Source organism: Anas platyrhynchos, chromosome Z, assembly GCF_047663525.1.
Source record: "Anas platyrhynchos isolate ZD024472 breed Pekin duck chromosome Z, IASCAAS_PekinDuck_T2T, whole genome shotgun sequence".
NCBI classification, from domain to species: domain Eukaryota; kingdom Metazoa; phylum Chordata; class Aves; order Anseriformes; family Anatidae; genus Anas; species Anas platyrhynchos.
This window is the reverse complement of record NC_092621.1, coordinates 1,960,826-1,980,761: the sequence shown is the minus strand read 5'-3', so window position 1 is coordinate 1,980,761 and position 19,936 is coordinate 1,960,826. Positions and strand designations below refer to the sequence as shown.

At 43.9% G+C, this 19,936-nt stretch overlaps 2 protein-coding genes and 1 long non-coding RNA gene across 6 annotated transcripts; all 3 read left to right on the top strand.

The window, feature by feature from the left end:
• Positions 1–5: 5 nt before the first annotated feature.
• LOC119714488 (uncharacterized) lies at positions 6–2,020 on the top strand. Its single transcript, XR_011805714.1, has 2 exons — positions 6–402; positions 1,492–2,020. It is a non-coding gene; the product is annotated as an uncharacterized lncRNA (long non-coding RNA).
• Positions 2,021–4,224: 2,204 nt separating this feature from the next.
• Positions 4,225–10,064, top strand: LOC101790424 (tetraspanin-36). Of its 2 annotated transcripts, none has more exons than XM_038170772.2 (7): positions 4,225–4,543; positions 6,996–7,187; positions 7,385–7,459; positions 7,653–7,748; positions 7,881–8,033; positions 8,158–8,241; positions 9,234–10,064. In XM_038170772.2, exons 1-7 carry the CDS (start codon positions 4,484–4,486, stop codon positions 9,318–9,320), a joined length of 747 nt encoding a protein of 248 aa, XP_038026700.1. In that variant the 5' UTR covers positions 4,225–4,483; the 3' UTR covers positions 9,321–10,064. The 2 variants fall into 2 exon arrangements, with proteins under 2 accessions (XP_038026700.1, XP_071886983.1); XM_072030882.1 differs by lacking the exon at positions 4,225–4,543 and adding an exon at positions 4,819–6,472.
• Positions 10,065–11,048: 984 nt separating this feature from the next.
• Positions 11,049–18,814, top strand: SKA1 (spindle and kinetochore associated complex subunit 1). Of its 3 annotated transcripts, none has more exons than XM_072030881.1 (7): positions 11,049–11,067; positions 11,816–11,920; positions 12,531–12,655; positions 13,730–13,821; positions 14,516–14,653; positions 16,726–16,895; positions 17,693–18,814. In XM_072030881.1, the coding sequence occupies exons 2-7, from the start codon at positions 11,833–11,835 to the stop codon at positions 17,839–17,841; spliced, it is 762 nt and encodes a 253-aa protein (XP_071886982.1). In that variant the 5' UTR covers positions 11,049–11,067; positions 11,816–11,832; the 3' UTR covers positions 17,842–18,814. The 3 variants fall into 3 exon arrangements, with proteins under 3 accessions (XP_071886982.1, XP_038026698.2, XP_038026699.2); XM_038170770.2 differs by lacking the exon at positions 11,049–11,067 and adding an exon at positions 11,420–11,544; XM_038170771.2 differs by lacking the exon at positions 11,049–11,067 and adding an exon at positions 11,575–11,622.
• The last annotated feature ends 1,122 nt before the right edge of the window (positions 18,815–19,936 follow it).

Sequence of the window (19,936 nt, the reverse complement as noted above, 5' to 3'; positions counted from 1 at the left end):
TGGGGGCTTTTCGGCGAGAATGCGGCTCCTGAGAGGGGGTAGGGGTGGTGCGCGGCTCTCGGCAGCGCCTCAGGAGCTGCGGTCGCTTCAGGCTCGTTGCCCGCAGTGAATTTGCCCCGGGACAGGGCTGCTGCCAAGAGCTTCGCTTCCCTCCAGATAACCAGGACCGGGCTGATAAAACATTGAAAACATGATCTGAAGGCAGAAAGGAATCTTCAGAGTTTGGTTTGGTAGAGATTTACGCTGTTATCCGAATCTGACTCCTGGAGGCGTTTGGGAAAGAAAAACAACTTCAGTGAACAGTGCTGCTTTTTTTGTTTGTTTGTTTTTTTCCCCTGAGGTGAAAATGAGAGGGTTGAATTTCTTGCTACGCTGTAGTTTTGATTAATATTTGTGGGAAAAGTAAATAGGAAATGCCTTAGTCAGCACTTAACAAAAAAAATCAATTTTATGTATAATACAGTCGAGAAATGTGCAGCATTTCACCTCTTTTAAATTTTTAAATAAACAATGGAGCTGTGGATCTTCCAATCCCACTACTAATTCTTTTTTTAAGTCCCTCCACCACCTGTAAAAAAGATCTATTCCTAATTTTAGCGTTAAGGCATGGGTAGTTGGTGATTTTATTCTTATTTTACGTTAACAGCTGATGAGAAATCAGATTGTCCTTAGCCAGAGGGGGTCCTGGTCACTGCATATTTCAGGATTTCCCCATGGGGTGGACATATATAGGATATATATAGCATATATTCTGTTTATTATTTGTTGGCTTGGATCCCTGAGGGAGTGTTGTAACTGCCTGCTCCGGGGTTGTGTAAACAGTTTGGGGGCTTTTTTCTGTTCCAGCAGGAGCCACCCCCTTTTGTAATCTGACTGGCACTGTCAGAACGCCTTTATGGGGTCAGGGCAGTCACTTTAATGGGTTAGTCCTAACGAAAGGTAAAAATCCCTTATAACTGCACAAGCCCTGAAGCAAAAGGGGATCTTGTGGGGACTTTCTGGGTGGCCAAGTTCCCATTGGGCAGAAATGCGGCCAAAAATGTTATAAATCCTGTAAAGAGTAGATCACAGGAGACGTTCTGGTCCTAAAACCTGCTAGTATTTAATCCAGACCCCGCAGCACAGCACCAACTCTTGTCAAAGGCACTGAAGAGGAATCCTCCGTGCTGAAACACCTCTCGCTGAGAACTTCACAAGAAAATAAAAACATTTTACGCTCGGCGAGGGGCGGGTAGGGCAGCACCACGTGGCAGTTACTCGGCAAACGGGATTCTGGTTTTAACCAGTGCCTTTTTGTGCCAGGAGGGAAAACCCACTCACAATCCTCCCCATTTCTGAATTCCCCTGGGTTTTCCTCGCTGATCACACTCCAGACCGTCTCCAGTTCCTCCGGTCACGCTTCCTTTTAATCCCTCCTGCCAGAGCTTCCAGGCAGTCTTCAAAATACGTGCTCAAAAAAATCCTAACTCCTTTTTTATTATTTTTTTTAAGGTCCATCAGGTTCTTTTATTCATTTCCCAGAGGGATTTGCTGATCGCTCCCATCCACATGATCGTGTGAGTCAGAGACAGGAGACACAACCACGCCGAGCACGAGCAGCAGAGATCAGAACTTTTACTAGCACGTGGTTCAGGAGCAAGTTTAAAATCAAACCTTTTTTTAGTCCCAAACTAACAAACTGTGAAGTTTTGCTGCTAATAATTCCTGCAGCCCATGAGTTCTGCAGATGTTCAATCGTGCAGCTGTAATTAGTGTCAGTTGTCAAAATTATTCAGGGATATCTTTACTAAAACGCTTGTTTCTTTCCCAAATCTGCCTCCCCTTGGAATCGCACAGGACCTAGGACAGGTCTAGGACAATTTCCCTAGTGTAAAAAGGAGAAAATGTCATTTTTTATTGTTGAAAAAATACTGTTTTTTAAAAAAAAAATCTACTGGGACAAGATTTGAGCCTTTAACCCGGCTGAAATATTTAAATAATATTTAAATAATACAAATAATAAAGAGGAACCGAAAATAAATTTGAGTTTTGAGACTTTTTGCTAATTCAACCATCATCCAAAGGTTCCTTCCCTGTAGCTAACAAGCTCTCTTCTCCGCATTTTCCTCCTCGATGCTTTTTATGTGAAGGTTTTCCAGAGATTGAGCTGTTTTAGTGGATTTGAGAGAAAAGATCACACGCTTCTTTTGCATCACGCTCACATGCCAAGCGCAGGAAGCTGCCCCCAGCCGCCCCCGTTGCGACAGGCAGTGTGACTTTTGCACCGCCGGTCACCAAAATGTCACTCGTCATCTGGCGGTTGGCACAAGGAGAAACGCTGAGGAAAGATTAGATAAAAGCGGAGCAGGAGGAAAGGGCAGGTTCCACTGAGATGGGTTAAGGTGGTGATGGTCCTGTGAAGTTTGATGGGCTTTGCGCTAGAAGATTGCAAAAGTTGTTTGCAGGGGTGGCAGGGCTGTTTGGTGAGGGGTTTGGGGAGATTGGAGAGAAAAGGGGCGGATATAGGATCGAGGAGATGAGAGATGAGGAGAAGAAAAAAAAATAAAAGAAAAAAAAAGCAAAGAAAAGGAAAGGAAAAGAGAAAATAAAAGAGAAAGAAGAAAAATAAAAGAAAAAAAGAGAGAAAAGAAAATAAAAGAAAAAAAGAGAAAAGAAAAGAAAAAAAAGAAAAGAAAAATAAGAAAAGAAACGAGAGAAGAGAAAAGAGGAAAAGAAAAGAAAGAAAAGAGAAAAAAGAAAATAGAGAAAAAAGGAAAAGAAATAAAAGAGAAAAAAAGAAAAGAGAAAAGAAAAGGAAAGGAAAATAAAAGAAAAGAAAAAAAAAAGAAAGAAAAAAGGGAAAGTAAAGGAAAGGGAAAAGAAACGAAATGGAAAAAAAAAGGAAAGGAAAAAGAAAAAAGAATAAGAAAAGAAAGGGAAAAGAAACGAAATGAAAAAAAAAAGGAAAAAGAAAAAAGAATAGGAAAGGAAAGGATAAAAGGGTAAGGGCTTAGAAATTGCAACTCAATTACCTTCAGCTCCTGAAAAACAACATCAAAGAGCCCATGGAGTAGGTAATGAGAAAATCATTTGTAAGCAACTAGAAGGAAATAGGGAGAGGAGTACCAGGCACGTAGATTTGACAAGGACAAACGGTTTTACTCTCATTTCCTTCTGTGATGGGTAACAGGCCCTGGGGGGAAAGAAGCAATAAATATTAACTGATAAAGCTTTTAACACGGTGATTTTAGGACTGATCCGGTGGAGGATGGTCCAGAACCTGTCTGAGGTGGTTACCTGAGAAGTTATCCTTGTATCCAAATTACTTTATAGCCCACCTTTAATACAAAATTGATTTTAATAACATTTTGCTCCAATACAAACAGCATACGTGCCGTAACATCTTGATTAACACTATTTAATTTCTCGTTGTTAAATATCTTTAGATCTTTTTATTTTTTAATAAAATAGAAGACTTAACCAGCAACCACAAAAGGAAAGTATTTAGATATTAAACAAAGTTTTGGACTGTCTGGCTGGTGAAGTTGTTTCTTTGGTCGTTTTTTTATTCCTCTGCATTTCACTTCAAGTGCATTTTGCCCTTTTCCCTTCAAAATTTGCCCTTTTGTTCTAATTTGAAATATTTTCCCCGGATTAGCGGTCATTACCACAGATCGTTAACAAGCTAAAAGTTTTCCAGGCCGTTTCTTGTCTTTATTAAGACCTCAGCTGGCCACACTGCAAGGACGAGAAACAGATGATTTTTTAGTTTGTTTTTGACGAAGAAAAAATCCATATTTACAGACTTTATTAATACTTACTGCTCTAATAGAAATTCTAATGTGGCAGTGATGGGTATGGTCACACATGGGGTCTGTCAGTGCAAACGTGGGTCCTTCTGCCAATGTTTTATCTGGGATAGACTTCTGGGCTAAGAGCAGACTGTCTATGGTTCCTGCTCGAGCACCAGTCCAGAAACAAACCCTACAAAACCGATATTCCCAAAGGAAAGAGGTTAATGACTATTTTGCCAAGGAGTTTGCCAACACTGCGTGCTGCAGGCAAGCACTTTGTCATCTTCAGGCTGCCACACGTCCTCTGTACAAAACAAACGCCTGCCTCGCCAACTTACACTTTAAAACTTTTTACTTTAAAGACTTTAAACTTTTCTTTTTAATACCGTGAGGCGGGGAAGACGGAAAAAGAAAAGTTTTCCACCCTCTGCAGCCACCCCACTCGAAACCTCAGCCCTCTGCAGCCGCCCAACTCGAAGCCCGTCCCCGTCTGGCCGCCCAGCCTGGCCTTTTAGACACTCTATTATCTCTCCAAAGCCACACCGTGGCTGTCCCCAAACTTTTTGGGGTGTGGGACCGAGGGAAAAGCCCAGCCCCGGGTCCACCCCATCCGTCCCCTCAGGGCAGGGCTCCGCCGCCTCAGCGCAGCCAGGGCGGGCTCAGAGGCTCGCTGCCGCCCCGCTCTCAGAGGCTCCCGGCCGGTCGTGGCCATGGACTGCGGCGTGATCACCTCCAAAACCGTCTTGCTGTTACTCAGCCTCGCCTTTTGGGTGAGCAGGGGGGCGGCGGGAGGGCTCCGACCCTAAATTTTTGGGGGCGAACCGGGTTTGGGGCGGGGAGCCGGGAGCGGAGCCCTCAGCGCCTCACGCCTGGCGGCCGCTTAGCTGCGCGGGGGGGGGGGCGGAGGAGGAGGTTGTTTTTAAGTTTATGAGGGAAAAAAAAAACACTGTCGGAGCCTGTGTTTTTTTCAGTGGTCTTAATCGAACGTTATTTTGTGGAAAAAAAGCAGGTTTTAAGTCAATTTAGTGATTGCAGACCGTTTGTGGGGGATCATCCGGGGGCTGCTGCCAAGTAGTCTGGTGAGGAGGGCTTTATTTCAGGGAGCAAAATGCCTTAAACAGGGATTATTGTAGAAAATCCCAGCTGGGAACCTGGTTACAGACACCTTTTTCCAGTCACATCCTATAGGACAGCCTCACCAACCCACAGGGGGACGTAATCCCTGGCCCCGTAGGTTTTGGGACACATCAGGTACCCGCAACACCCCGTCACCAGCCAGGGGGTTTCAGGCAGGGACAGCGAGGAAGAATTACAGAGAAGAACAAGAAATCCCATAAAGAGAAGAACAAGAAGTCCTGCAAAGAGAGGCGCAAGGGTAAAAATAAAAAAAGGAAATGGAAACATTGAGTTAAACCCCTGAGTTTTCACGGGGTGTTGTGTCCTGGGTTGTAAAGACCTCCCACTGCCGTGCTGAGCCGTGTTGATTGCCGTGCTCTCACAGGGCTTGTTCATCATGTGGTGGTTTTCTGAAATACCCGCAGAGAAACTCGGGGACTCCTCGCCGTGTGCATGTGGAAATTCCCCTGGCTTCAGCTCGTGTGGCTCACGTACACCCCAGCTTTGCATCACTGCTGGGACTCGGGGTTTTCTCATCAAACAACAGCCTTTTGTCCGTCTAGAAGTGTCTCTCTACCTTCCCTTCCACCCTCGGGGAGCTCTTTGCCCATGATTGAAGCCATTAGGTCATTTGGCTCCGCAGACCGTCCATAATTACTCCCCTGCCTCTGAATTTGGGGTGACCCTTGCCAGCCCTTTGTTTGTTTTCCTAGGAAGAGCGATGCAGCCCCAAAAGCCCGTGGCATTTATGCACTGCAGCACCCATTAACGTGGGGTAATTACATTCCTGCCAGCAGAACCTGGAATTCAGGTTTTGAAGAGGGTGGGGAAGAAGGAGGAACCGACTTCGGTGCCCTTTCCGAACGTCTTTATTTCTTTATAACACTTGGGTTTCTACCAGCACAGAGGCTGCGGATCCTTAGCAAAACACAAGATCTGCTCCGACGCTCCCCGAGGCTGCCACGGATCCTCGCGGGTTCTGGAGCAGCTCCGAAATGCAGCCGGGTCTCAGCCAGGCGACGGCTCCGTGCCTGTGATTTCAGCATTAAAACTGCATTTTGGGACAGATGAGCGGGATCTGCCCTGTTACAAGACATTTTCCCAGTGCTTTGGGATTAGCTGGGCTGCCTCAATTCTTTGCCACTCGGTTCGCGGCTCGGCAGGTGAAAGCAGCAGGAGCCAGGAGCGGAGTAGCGAGGAAACAGGGCGGTCCTGCAGGCAAATATTGAACTAGAGGGTGCGAAATCCGGAGAAAACAGCCTTGGCAGCGGCTGCTGAGCCATCCGTGCACCTCCAGCTGCCTTGAAACGAGGGGAGAAACAACCCAAATCCCGAGATTTTCCTTTCCCAAGGATAAAAACGTCCCCCAGACGTGCCATGATTCTGATTAGCAGCACGCTGGCCCCGGGGCGGCGGGCTTCTATGACCTCGTGCAGCTCCAGCCTGTTCCGTGGGGACTGGGAGCGCCCGTTGCCCGCGTGGCCGCTTGGTGGGCGCGCTGGCAGGGCCGCCGGCCATCCCAGGAGGTGCCGAATCCCTCGAGCGTGGCAGTAATCGATCCGTCGGTCAGGAAAATGAGTAGTGTAAGTGTGAAAACGCAGGGAAAGAGTCTGTGTGAGGTGGGTTTAGGTTTGCGAGCCGAAGGATGCTCAGAGGAGCCTCCAAAAACACCCACGAAATTCCCAGCGTCGGTTCCTAAAGCCTGGATGATGGCTTTGTCTCAGTGTGGGGTGTGTGCGAGCCTGAGCTTCCTTTAAGACCGGTTTTTACCCCGAATCTTTTAGTTTTACCTCATTTCGCTGCCTGGCTGCGTTTCATCTCCGACCAGAAGGTTTTCCTCCAGGAGGGGACGAGCTAAAGGCAGTTTTTTAGGGCAGTCGCTGAGCCTTTTGGTGCTTTGGCTGCAGCTAAAAGCCTCAAACAAAACAAAACAACCCCGTGGTGATAAATTCTCCCTCGTTTGGGTTAAAGCTTTGATGTGTAGCAAGTCTCAGATGCACACACACATTTTTTCTGGATCTGCACGTCGCCATCGTTAACTTCTGAAGCCGAAAACTCGCTAAATCAATTAAATCCCTGCTGCTAATTTCTCACATTGCCTTTCAGGCGGCGGCGGCTGGCCTCAGCTATGTCGGGGGCTACGTAATGAACACCTACAGGAGCTACGACAACTTCCTGCAGGACAAGTACGCGCTGCTGCCCGCCGTCATCATCCTCTGCGTGGCGGCCGTGATGTTCATCATCGGGCTGCTCGGCTGCTGCGCCACCTTCCGGGAGTCTCGGGTTGGCCTGGGGCTGGTGAGTGCGGGGCCAGAAAAAAAAAATAAAGCCAGAAAAAAAAAAAAAAAGAGAAAGGTTCAAGAACAGCCTGCCGAAACCCCACGCAATGATCCTAGAACTCTTCTCACGAGTCATAAAGCAACGTGGTGCGAGTGTGCAAATGAATTCAGGTGCTGTGGACCTCCTCCTTATCCCAGTCTCTCTTTTAATTCCAGTTCTTGGCCATTATCCTCATTATCTTCATCGCAGAGGTTTCCGCTTTCGTCCTGGCCTTTGTTTACAGGGAGAAGGTAAGCAAAGAATTCGCATCTCAGTGCTAACATAAAGCTAAAGGCCAGACCTCGTGTTGTTACAGCACTCCAGTATATCCATTTTTCTCACTTTTTTTCATTTTTTTTACTTTTTTTCTGACTTTGAAGGATACAGATCCAAATTCTCACCTTAAATCTGTCCTTTTTTTTTTTTTTCCCTCTTTCTAAACAGGTAAAAAGTGACGTTCAAGGCACGATGCGCGCAGTCTTCGACAAGTACGACGGGAAAAACTCAGAGTCTGCTGTGATGGATTACTTGCAAGAAAACGTAAGAAAGCCTTTAAATTCTCCCGAGGGCTGTTTAGGAAAGAACGATTTGAGGAATTGGGGCTGGGGAAGAGGAATTCATCAGATCAGATCTCCAAGCATTTAGATCAAAGGGGTGTCTTGTCTTTGGCAGCTTCACTGCTGTGGGGTGAAGAACTACAGCGACTGGACAACCACGCAGTGGTTTAATTCCACTGGGAACAACAGCGTCCCCCTGAGCTGCTGCAAGCAAAATCTGAAGAACTGCACGGGGAGCCTGGATCAGCCGCAGGAACTCAACACGCAGGTGAGGATAAAGGGCCTAGCTGCTCATTTCCACATCCCGCTGCCTTTAAAGGGTCAGGGAGTAAAAAAAAAACCATCCAGCTGAGTTGTCTTTGATTTGTTTTCGGTTTTCTCTTCCACACCAGGGCTGTTCAGGGGAGCTGGAGGCCGGGCTGCAGAGTGTCATCAGCTACGCTATGCTTGTAATCCTGGGCTTTGCCATTGTGAAGGTAAAGCTTTCCATCTCTTTCCCCATGGAAAATAATAATTTCCTCTTTGATCGCAGAGCTTTTTTTTCCCACAGTGTCCCACTAGCCTAAAATAAACCCAGTTTTATGTTCCTCGCTGGTTTTCTGCCAACTCTTTTGCATTTCATTTGCATGACAAAAAGGGGAGAGATCCAAAAAGTAGTTTGAAACAGCAAGGAAATGAATAATCCGTCTTGGTCCTGTAGTAGCAAGTACAAAAAGCTAGGTGTGCTAAAAGGACTATATCTAGAATTCGTTCAAATTTGTTGAAAAAACAACTTCTCTGTATTTAACTGGGATTTTTAAACCCCTCAGTGAAGTTTGTTTTAGGTACAAGTCAACGAATAGTCCTGTGCTAGGAGGCCTGGCGTCAAAATGGGCTAGGAACATGACAAGGAATGAAACCAGCCAGGCTATTTATGGAATAACAACACTGAATTAAATGAAACGTGAAAGCAAATCATGTAGGGGATGAAAACTGGATTTGAAAAGCACTGATATAAAACTTAAAACATCCTTAAATTGCTCAGGGAGGAATCTTCCATCATTTCCCTTCCCTCAATGAAGTGCTCGGTTGTGCACTCTGTTACAGGTCCCATTTTAATTTATCTAGGATGAATCTTTCATTTCCTTATTTTATATGCTTAAAAAATGTACAGAACTTCTAAATCCAGAAAAATCTGGTGTTTTCACTGAATTTTTTCCTGGCTTAACATAACTAAGAATTAATGTTGATGTATAAATTAATGGGAAAAAAAAAAAGAGGAAAAAGTTGAACTGAAACTATTACTGAAAAGTGATAGGCAAAAATAAAAAAATAAAATATTTTCCATAGATTTATTTTCATTTTTTAAATATTTTTTAATATGAACACAATGTCCTTGCTATGATGAAAAACTAACATAAATGTTGGATCCAAAAAGTGAAATAAAATGCAGCAAAACTCAATTTCTTGTGTTTTTCCTCTTTTTCAGTTCTTTGGCATGCTGAGCGTCTGTGTGCTTACTTGCAAGCGAGAAGACAGCGGATACCAGCCTCTTTACTCGGGGGTGTTCGCTTAATAAAATGCAAAGATCACTCTTCTTTTGCTTCCTGATGATACAATAGCTTTGTAAAGATGAACGCTAATGGACAATTTGTGACCTTGTCAAATGTTTGACTTTATTTACATGAAACGGAAGGAACATTTTGTACTGATTGGGAAAAGTTTCTTGTGGGTGATGTGAAATAGCAATTCCGATACTCGTTACCCTACGGTAACTTAACCCTGGTCATACGTACCACAGCTTTCTGTAAGGTTCTTGTGGATTTTGGGTTAGGTAGCACCCGATGGCGTAAGGGGCTCCAGAAAGAAGCCTACTTCTGCAGTTCTTTCTTGTACCCTCAAAACAAGCAGCAGAAATGTTATTTTTAATCGCTAAACTGACTGAGACTGCAGGAGCGGATTCAGTTGTCTGCGAAAACACCAGATCGTTCCCCTGATGTGCTTAAGAAACAGCTGGAGGCAAGGTTCAAATATTCTTCATAAGCATGGGGAGATGGAATGCGTTTTCTCTGTATCTGATGGTGGTTCAATTTTTTCTCCTTGTCGTGATCATGTCTTGAAACTCAGTTTACTTCAGGGCTTGTTAGAGTAAGACAAACGCTGTGAAGTCCGGAACAGAAATCTGAGTTGTCTGTTGAAGCAGCTAGCAAATGTGAACAACCCCAGGCCAGGAGGTGATGCGTGTTTGGGACATGTCTTCTTTTGATTCATTTTGTCTTTTTGGTTTTAATTTGACAATAAAAATTGCTTATGAAGCAGGGCTTTTTTTTTTTTTTCCTTTTCTTTTCTGCTTTTGCTGATGCATTTATGCTTTGTCTACCCAAAGACAGACCGTGTCTCTGCGAGAGTGATGCAGGTGAATGCAGGAGTTGGAGGAAACGTTGGATCAGCGTGGTTATGCAGAAAAGATGACTGGAAGGGCTAGTGCAGAGTTCTCTGTGGGACTGAACACATCTGGCTGCTTTTCACAGCTAAAAATGTTAATATAAAACTTTCTTGTACGCTGTTAGTTCACCAAGCAATGTTGTTAACCTGTTTGTAGTTTGAAACTGATTTCTTTCTCTTTGAAGGTCTGGTGAATGTGGTCCTGTCTTGGATTGCACCACTTCTTTACAAATGGCCCTTCTTTAACACGTCTGTGTGCTAATCCATGTCTCGGTGCTTTAGGGTTTTTAGATGATGCAGGGAGAGAGAAAACTGAGCTATTCTTGGGTAGGGAATTGTGGAAAAGGAACAGCATATTTGAATATTTGCTCTTTGGAGAGATGAGCAGTCTATTCGGAGCAGCAAACCTTTATATCTGTAGCTATTAAAAAAAAAAAAAGGAGTTTGGGGTAAGTGTAAGCTGTTTATTTATCTTTTTTTTTTTTTTTTTCCCTGAAAGAAATTGATGTGTAGGAGAAACCAATATAAGAATGTATATGTTGAAGGTGATTTAATTAACATGAGGGCTTTGTCATCTGTTTAATGCCAAAAATAAATCAAATTTCTTTAAGTAATGAATTAGTGCTGGGTTTTTATTTATTTATTCATTTATTTGGTGCAGCTTGGCAGGAGAAGCAGCGTGCCCTCGCTGTGGGGTTATAGCCCACCCCGGAGCAAGGCAGAGGGCACCAGAAACATCCAGTTCTCCCTGGCACTTGGAGCTTTCACCTCCAGCTTCAGGGTCTGAGAAACAAACAGCAAACAGAGGCAAACCCTGAATAATTTGGGCCAAACCCCAAGGGAGGGTGGAAGCGCTGTGAGGGAAGGCTGGCTCTGAGGTGAGGCACAGAGCGGGGCTGTGTGTCACCAAGTGAGGCGGTTGGGCTGAAATCCTGCAAAAAAAGTAGTAAGCAGGCAGTGAGCAGACGTGTATATCCTAAGGGGTAACAGCTTTAAGCTAAAAAAGGGCAGATTTAGGTATTAGGAAGAAATCCTGCACTCTGAGGGCAGTGAGGCACCAGGACAGGTTGCCTGGAAAAGCTGTGCCTGTCCCATCCTTGTGAGGAGAACCTGACCTGTGGAAAGGCTTTAGGGCTAGGTGGGCTTTAAGATCCTTTCCACCATACCCCCTTCTTTGTTTATGAACCCTTTATTTGTCCCAATTTATCCAATTTCTATTATTTAACTTAAATTTTCCCTGGTGGCAACGGGGCTGGGGGGGGCGTTACAAAATGGCTGCCGCGCATGCGCCATGGGCGGGCGCGGCGGGTTTGAACGGGGCTGGGGGGAGGCGGCTCCGTCCCTTGTTCTGCCGTGTAAGTAACTCGGTTTCCTGAGGAATCGCTGCACTAATATTGCTCTGTATTTGTTTTAAAGCTCAGGAGATTGCCTTGGTTAGTGACAGGTAGTTCGTGCTGCCTGCCGCGTTCTCTATTTGGTGGAAAAAGGAGCGGTTGCTGTACTTACTGCCTTGTTTAAGTTCCCTTTGCTTCTCTGGCAGTTATTATCCTTCTCAAAATGCTGCCTGTGCACTTAGAATTTACTTAAAGTCTTTCTTTTCAATGCTTTTTGTCTTTTCTCCCTCAGTGTGACAGCAGAAGACAATGGCTTCTTCAGATCTGGAAGACTTGTGCTTTCACATCAACATGAAGATTTCAACTATTAAAAAGACTCTGCAATTAAGAAGCATCGGTAAAAAAAATTAAGACTGGGTTTTGTCTCAGTTTGGGCTCATACCTCCTCGCAGAAAATCAGCGGGCTGGGTGCCAAGCAAGAGAGAGGATGCTCCTCTGAGAGACTTGTAGGCTGGTGGTTAATACCCCATATATCTGTACACCTGGTGGGAAAAGGAGAAAAAATACCTTGTTAAGTTAGGCCTAATTACAAAATAAGTTAAGCCTAATTGCAAAAATATGCAGAGGAATAGCTGGAGGTGAATACCAGTGTCTTCTCCAAGTGTTACAGGAATGCATCTCTGTGGCTAATAAGCTTATTTAATCTGCCATGGTGAAGCTGATATAAATATTTTAGGCTCATCTCTTATCCTTTCTTAAATGCAGATGTTACAGAGAATTGTAGAAATGTTGTTTGGAGGGGTCATCTGGGCTAACTTTGTGTTTGAAGAGCTGAGGGAGATCATGAAGGGGGTAATGTTGCTGCTTCTCTTGGGAGGAGATGCTGGCTGGGGAGCATAGAGTAAGGAGAAAATCGCTGTGCAGAGAGGAGGGAAATTGAATTTTGTTTTTGTGTCAGAGATGCTTTGGTTTTCTGGAGTAACATTCTCACATTCTCTCTTTGACAGGTCAAGAACCATCCTTCAAGTCTATGCTCTGCAAAATAGGACAAGAGATGGTTCTCTTGCACGATCTCCTGAATAAAATGGAAATGGAAGTTCAACAGCAAGAAAAACTGAAGAATTTGCTCAAAGTAATCGTTTTTCTGTTCGTAAAATACTGAAAGTTTCAGAGGAATCTTTGTGCGTAGTTGTTGTTCTCTAGATCCTCAGTGATATTTTTAGATGCATGAGGCTACTTCAAAATGAAAGGGCAACAACCAAATACTTTTAAAAACTTGTGAAGCAATGCAAAGTGTTAGCTGCTGTTCTTGAAACTCTTCCCTGTCTCTGGTTGGGGTTGAGTGGAGGTTAATGCCTTGTCGAGGGTGTTGCAAAGGGAGTATGTAGTTATTTCCGTTCCTTATTGCTAATTCAGAAGGCTTGAGAGAATCAAAAAATGGATTCTCAACAGGCCGTTGCTTTTTCTTCTTGATCAAAAATCTTTTTCCCAGATGAGAATGGGATTCTATCCGCAATACTCCTGCAGAACCTGTTGATATCGACGTAGCTGGTGTTAGAGGATTAAAGGCAAAAAGAAATTTCAGTTTTCCATCAAATTTTTAAGTAAGAATCTTTTATAAAACCAGCAGATGAAGCAGATTTGGTTTATCAAGGCACAGAAGATTAAAAACGCTATTTTTCAAGCTTTATACGTAGCAAGCATGCCTTTAGCAGAATAGATTCTGTGGTCTAAAGAGTAGATTTATTTTTACATCCATGCAATAGATACACAAATGAATTAATTAGAATATATTTATCCGTTTTAGTGTGTGTTTTCAGTGCCTTCATTTGTTGTGGGTTTTTTTTGAAAGTGTTTGAGGAATGCAGATGAGTTTCCTGTCATATCTCTTCCTATAGTCACCACCACCTTTCCCCTACCCAAACCTGCCATGGTACATTGTGAAATACTTCCTGCCCGCTCAAATTTCTCTGACACTTTGAGGGCAAGGGCAGGGAGATTCGTGTTTTCTCTCTCTTAGCTTTGTTTTTCCTGAGCTTTACTTGCTGCTCCTGGGAAATGAGGCAGTAAAGATATAAAATAATGGGAAAAGACCAAAAAACACCTCTTAAGATTTCCTTTAACATTGTCCTAATAGTGAGCTAATTTTAATTGCATGACATTATTGAAATTTCAGTTTTCTGATGGTTTCCACTGTTAATTTCAGGAGCTCCAGAAGTCTGCTGAGCGAGATCAAAGTGAAGCCCAGCACCTCCGCGAAAACATTCCCCTCCACCTGCCTAAACTGACTCGGAGCTGGTACGTGGTGGGTGAGCGTGGAGATGTTGCGTCCTACAGCTCCCATCCTTTCCCCAGGAGCTAACTGAACTTTTAGGACCCTGAGGTTCTTACGTATTGATTTTTGAGTTTTCTCCTGATTTTTATTTTTTCCCATTATTGGAAACAATAATGGAAAAAAAAATATGGAAACAACACAGAGCAGAGCTTCTGTTGTCACAATTTAATGTACCAGACTTTTTGGGAGTCCAGCAGGTGGCACTCACCATCCTTAACACTGCAGAGCTGGCCCGAGTTTCCTTGCTCCAAAAGATTAATGGATGAGTCAGGCTTCCCAAGGCTTGAACTCATCTCAAAGTGCTTTAAAGCTGCCCGTTAGACTGGAGCTCCACGCTCTGCTTCATCCGATACGAATCGAGGCCTCCTATTCTGCGAAATGGAACGGGACATTGAATTTTTAACTGCTTTGGGCTGCTTCCAATTCACCTGCTGGCGGCGAAACGAGGGGCCCTAATGAAGTCAGCTGAAGTGTGCCGTTTGAAAAGGGAGCGTGTGCTGTAGTTCTTTCTTTGTCCTCTAGGAGAGATGGTGATTTGTATTCACCCGGCCTCTCGGATGGCTTGGAACTCGGGGCTGTGAATAAACAGAAAATGTACTGGTGTTCCCCTTACTACTTAGCTGCTATTTATGTGCTTAATATTCATTCATTTTCCAGTATTGCTGGGCCGGCTGCGAAAAGCGAGGACCAAATGAAAGCTGCAGAACCTGAACACGCAAAAAAACCTGCCAAGGAGCCAAGATTTATTAAAGAAGCATCTTTAATAACCACAGAAGAATTTGAAAGCGTTCCCGCGTGAGTAAACACCTCTTTTTCTTACTCCCTCGCACGTCAATTTGGCCAGAAAACAGAGGTTTGGGGGAAAACGAGCTCTCGTAACTGACAGATGTGTTGAAATTTTAAACGTTCCAGTGTGAAGCATCGTAGCAACAGCTCCAGAGGTGATTTTATGCAGTACGGCTACACAAAAAAGCAAAAATGATGAAAAAGGCAGTTTTTAGTTGACCTTGACAATCGGTTTGTGAAAATATTGATTTATTTCTTTTGATTTCTCTGTCTGTTTTGAGAGGGGTGAAGAAATTCAACTTTCAGATTTACTTGTTGGGTACTTCTGATGGAATTTAGGAGGGACAGAGCTGGAACGTGACAATTTTTGGCCTTCATCAAGAGCTAAAGAAGCAGACGCAGCCAAATATTGCTTTAACCCCCAGTAAAAGCCGTTATCTTCCCTGATAAACTCCTGAAGTGCTTCATTATCCTTAAAAGTGGAAGATTTGCAGCACAGCTCATGCGGTCTTCGGTGGCTTCGTGGCTTTTTTGAGCTCTGCAGCAGGTATTTAACAAAGGCACGTGCTGTGCTTAGGCGCAGGCATGAAGGATCTTGGATCAAACAGAACACTCTCGCACGGTGGGAAGCCTGCAAATTATTTTAGCCTTCAAATCCGTTCCAGAAAGACACTTTTTTTTTGAGGAAGGAGAAAAGAAATGGCAAAGTGGATGTCTGAGCGTTCAGTTCGAGGCAAACAAAAATGCTGGCTTAATTCTTTCTCCAAATTCTCACCGCCGAAGGTATTTTTAGCACGTGTGCTTTCATTGTAATTCCCAGACAGTAACTTAGGGGAATATTTCTTTTAGCCTGAACGTTTTTTTTAGGGAGCTGGCCGTTAGGAGCTTCATCTCTTTTTTTTTCCAGCTCTATCTTTGTGGCAGACTGCTGTTAGGCTGTTCTTTTGAAGAACACAGCCCTCTGCTTTGGGTTTTGTACCTACGGATTCAAGGCAGAAATAGGTTTAGGGAAATAAATCGTGCCTTTCTGCTGCTGCTTCAGGGTGAGCTGAGGTTTGCTGGCTTTTTTAAGGCTATTTTATTGATTGTAGGAGTGTAGGAACTCGACTATAGGTGTTTTAGACTTAATTCCGTGGTCTTCGCAGCCTACAAATTCTCCTGGGACTTCATAAAAAGGCTGAGGGGTGCATAAAGAGCAAAAAATAGCAATTAATGTCTATAGGCCGAGTAATTCCGAGGTAGTAGGCTGTGTTACACCACCTGTGACCACATTTCAGAGGCAGGAGGGCTGCTTTTACTCAAGAAGACTCAAGAAAATAAAGTGTTTTTACCCAAATCGTTGCATCTCCAACTTTGGATTAACCAAAAGATCCCCGAAGCTGAAAACTGGCCACAAATAACTTTGTGGCAATCCGGTTTGGAACTGGAGTTGATTTCGGGTTCCTGGAAGATTGAATTTTGAATTGATTATCTACCTTAAATTCTTTGGAAAGCGTACAAAGATGGAGGTTTTCCTTTCTGATGAAATAAAACAAGGGAAGGATTTCTCTGAAATAAAACAAGGGAACGAGGAAACACAGAAAACAAAACTGATATTTCTTCAAAAAAACCTAAGGGATGCCTACAAGGTTATAATCCTACATAATTTTTATTTTTAAAGTGAACCAAATTTCACTCTTAGGCAGAAACATTTCATTTCAATTTTATCTTTGCATTGTTTTCTGCCAAGCAGGTTGATTTTTTTCTGTTTCTAGTTTAAATGTTAGGCTATAAATGCAACCTTTATTCCACTTTTGAAATGCTCCCGAAAGTTTAGGGCCAGGATATTTTTTTTTTAATTTCTTGATTTGGCTTTCTAATGTTCTTTCTTTCTGCTTCAAGATCTGGTATGGCTTTTTTTCCTGCAGCGTTATTAAGCGCTCTAACGAACCACCAGGTTTATTCATTAACACAAGGCAGCAGAAACTGCCTCAAACTAGGAGCAGCACGTTCAGTTTAGGCTGAATAAAAAGAAAAATAAGTGAAGAACTTCAAGTTTTTGACTCTCTGGCTGCTGACTTTGATTGTTTTTTTAATTGCAGGTACATGAAAGGCCGCTTGACGTACGATCAAATTAACGCCGTCGTTCAAGACCTCAACAAGGCCGTGGTGGGCAAGTACAAGATCCTGCACCAGCCTCTGAAATCCATGAACGCGTCGGTCAGGAATCTCTACCACCGATTCCTGGGGGAGGAAACGAAGGATACGAAAGGTAAATCTGCTCTGGTTTATTCTCAAAACAGGAAAAACAAAAAGGAAAAAGAACAAAAACTCCCTATGGAGGCACCGACAACACCTTGCCATGGAATTTCTGGTCCTCCCTTGACGTAAGGGGAGGAGAACAGGGAATAGCCGCTGTAAAACCCATTGGCCGCTTCTGCCGAGCTGAAATTTAGCAAAAAGAGCCAAAATTTAGCAAGCTGAAACTTAGCAAAGCACTCACGTTGAGGTGGCTTTGTGGAAGAGACAGGGCTGTCTGAAAATCTTAAGAAGCCTTCTCGTCTGTGAAGCACAGATGAGCAAAAACGCCCTGAGATGTCTTTGTTGCTCAGCTTACGGGCGAGCTTCTCCAAATGTACGTGGCACAGCAAATCTCTCATCTTAAAAATCTCCTTTTTTGATGTTCCTTTCCTCTGGAGAACAGCACTACGGTGTCTGCCTCTCGATTCCTGCCCTGGGCAGAAGGCGAGAACGTTCTCCCTTTAAATATTCTTGGGTTGGGTGGGTTTTTGTGCAGCCCAGCTCTGCTTCGGTCTAACGGTGGCTTATTTTAGCCTTGAAATCCTCGCTTCACCTTCAAATAAGATGAAGGTTGCTGCTCTGAATTCTGGGCAAAAAAAAAAGGGAGAAATTGCACGCAGAGTTCTTGTTTCATAATATCACGCTTCCAATCTTAGGAGCAACGCGTTATTTCCCCCTTCCTACTTTTCTGGGTGTTGCTTTCCTTGGAATCAGTCTGCTCCTGGTTTCAGGTGGCTTTTTTTTTTTTTTTTTTTTGCTGTTTTCCAGGCGAGTTTTTTGTCGTGGAGGCCGACATCAAGGAGTTCACCCAGCTGAAAGTGGATAAGCGCTTCCACAGGATCCTCAACATCCTGCGCCACTGCCAGCGGGTCAGAGAAGTCCGCGGCGCGCGCCTCGTCCGCTACGTCATCTGCTGAGGGAGTTTCCTGGATTCTGCTCGCCCGAAAGACGTGGAGGGCAGAGAGACGAAGAGATTTTGTCCTCTGCAGGGAGATTTCATGTGTGGGCACTCCTCTTAAGCTCTCATTTTCTAAAACTCAATAATTCAGGACCAAAAAGTGTTTTCCAAGCATCTCTTCCACGTTTAGAGCAGCGATATCAAAGGGCCTTGAAGCATTTGAGTTTAATTTCTGGAAACCTGGGAGGCTCTGATGTCTCTTGGTACCTTAAAACCACAAACCAGGTGCAGATACAACCACAAACCAGGTGAAATTGGCTCACCTGTAGTCGTAGGAAGCTCTAATCACCTTTTTAATGTTAAATTCTCTGCCTCTTAACCTTCCTTTCGTGTTTACGAGGTGGAGACCGGAGTTACTACTCCACAGAAACCCAAAAGAAGCACTGGGTTCTTTTTAATGCCTCAAACCAATTCCCAGATTTCCTTTCCTTAATCTTTTTTTTTTTTTAATTCCTGTCCTAACTGCGTTTTGGAGTTCCTTGCATCGTTAGAACAGGAAGATCTGAGGTGGTTTAAACGTTTCCAGACCGATGCTCGGGTGGTTCTGCTGCCCATATGGTTTTCATACTTCATCACACAGCCAGATTTTCTTTTTTTTTTGCTCAGACCAACACACTAAAGAGCAGAACAGGACTCATTTTTTCCCTTTTGTAGTGAAAACGTTGAATTACATTTAAAAATACTGGCCAAACTCCACGTTTTTAGTTTTTTGAAAGGTTGTGATTAATTTCAACTCTGTGAGTGATGAAAATTGCATTGATAAGAAAAGTTTTAGTCTTTTTTATCTTCCCTGAGCCTCTATCTGCTGTTATCCCAGCAACTATTTGAAAATCCTTCTGGTTTTACCCTGTCAGCTGACAATTTAATGAGCAAACGATCCTGAATAAACTCAGAACCTGATCAATAAAGAGATTCTGGCGAGTACCAAATAACCTTTTCTGGTGTCTTTTGCCCTGGGATGTCAAGCTCCAAGCTCCTGTCTCTGTGTAGTGTCCGATTTTATTTCATCTTCGGCATAGGAAGATGTGCAAAATGAGAATTTCTCTAATTTCTGTAACTTTTCTCTTAATTTACAGCATGATTTAGTTTCCTGGGTGATTTATATTGGGATTATACAGCTTTAACTTGAAAAATGTGGGGAAGAAGTAAAAAAAAAAAGAGCCTGTGTTGCCCCAGGTGCTCACCACGCTCCCGTCTCCTTCCTCGAACGCCATGCTGGTGTTTCCAAACTGTTTTTCAGACGGTGTTCAGCTCTGAGTCACCTCCAAACCCGGCTCTCCAGCTCCTGCCGCCGTGCGCTCGCTTCTTTTTCTTTGGCTGGAGTTTCCCTTCTCTCCCAGCAGCGCACAATTGGCAATCGTGTTGCGCATCGCGGCGCGTTACTAATACTCCCCCAGAATTTAGCTTTCCAGTGCGGACTTGTCCTCCTCCTCCAAACATCAGCTTCTGTTTTTTTTTCCTCTTTCTGATGCTTCATCTCCTAAGCAAAAAGGTCTCAGGGGCGCGCACACCTTCCTCGAGTGACTCTCAGAAGTGGTTTTTGCAGCTTTAAGGGGTCGCTGATAGTGCCAGGGTGCTCACCTGGCCCAAATATCCACACCATGAAATAAAACTGACATAGGCATCCCCAGAGAACAACGGGTGGAGTTGTGAGCCCTGAAAAAAGGAAAAAAAAAGCTTATTTTCATCATTAAAATGAAAACCTTCTCATCTAGGTCCCTCCCACCTTGTATGATGGTGGTGGGAGCTCAGCGCCGGGGTTTTATTTTGCTCCCTGCTATATTTAAGCAATTATTCGTCATCAAGTTTTGCTTTTATAAGAATTTTCCTTGAGCATTTTGCTTCTTATAGCGGACCCCTTAAGGTGTGTTACCTGAAACCAAGAGCAGGACCTGTGCTAAATTTGGGGCTCGTGTGTGACCACCAGGAGAAGATACCAGCAGCTAACAGAGCTTAATAATTAGGCTCACCGTTTTCCACAGCAAAGTACGAAGCCTAAACGGGGCTTTCTTACGAAACAGTTGACTTTTTTAATAAAAAAGCAGCCTCTAAAT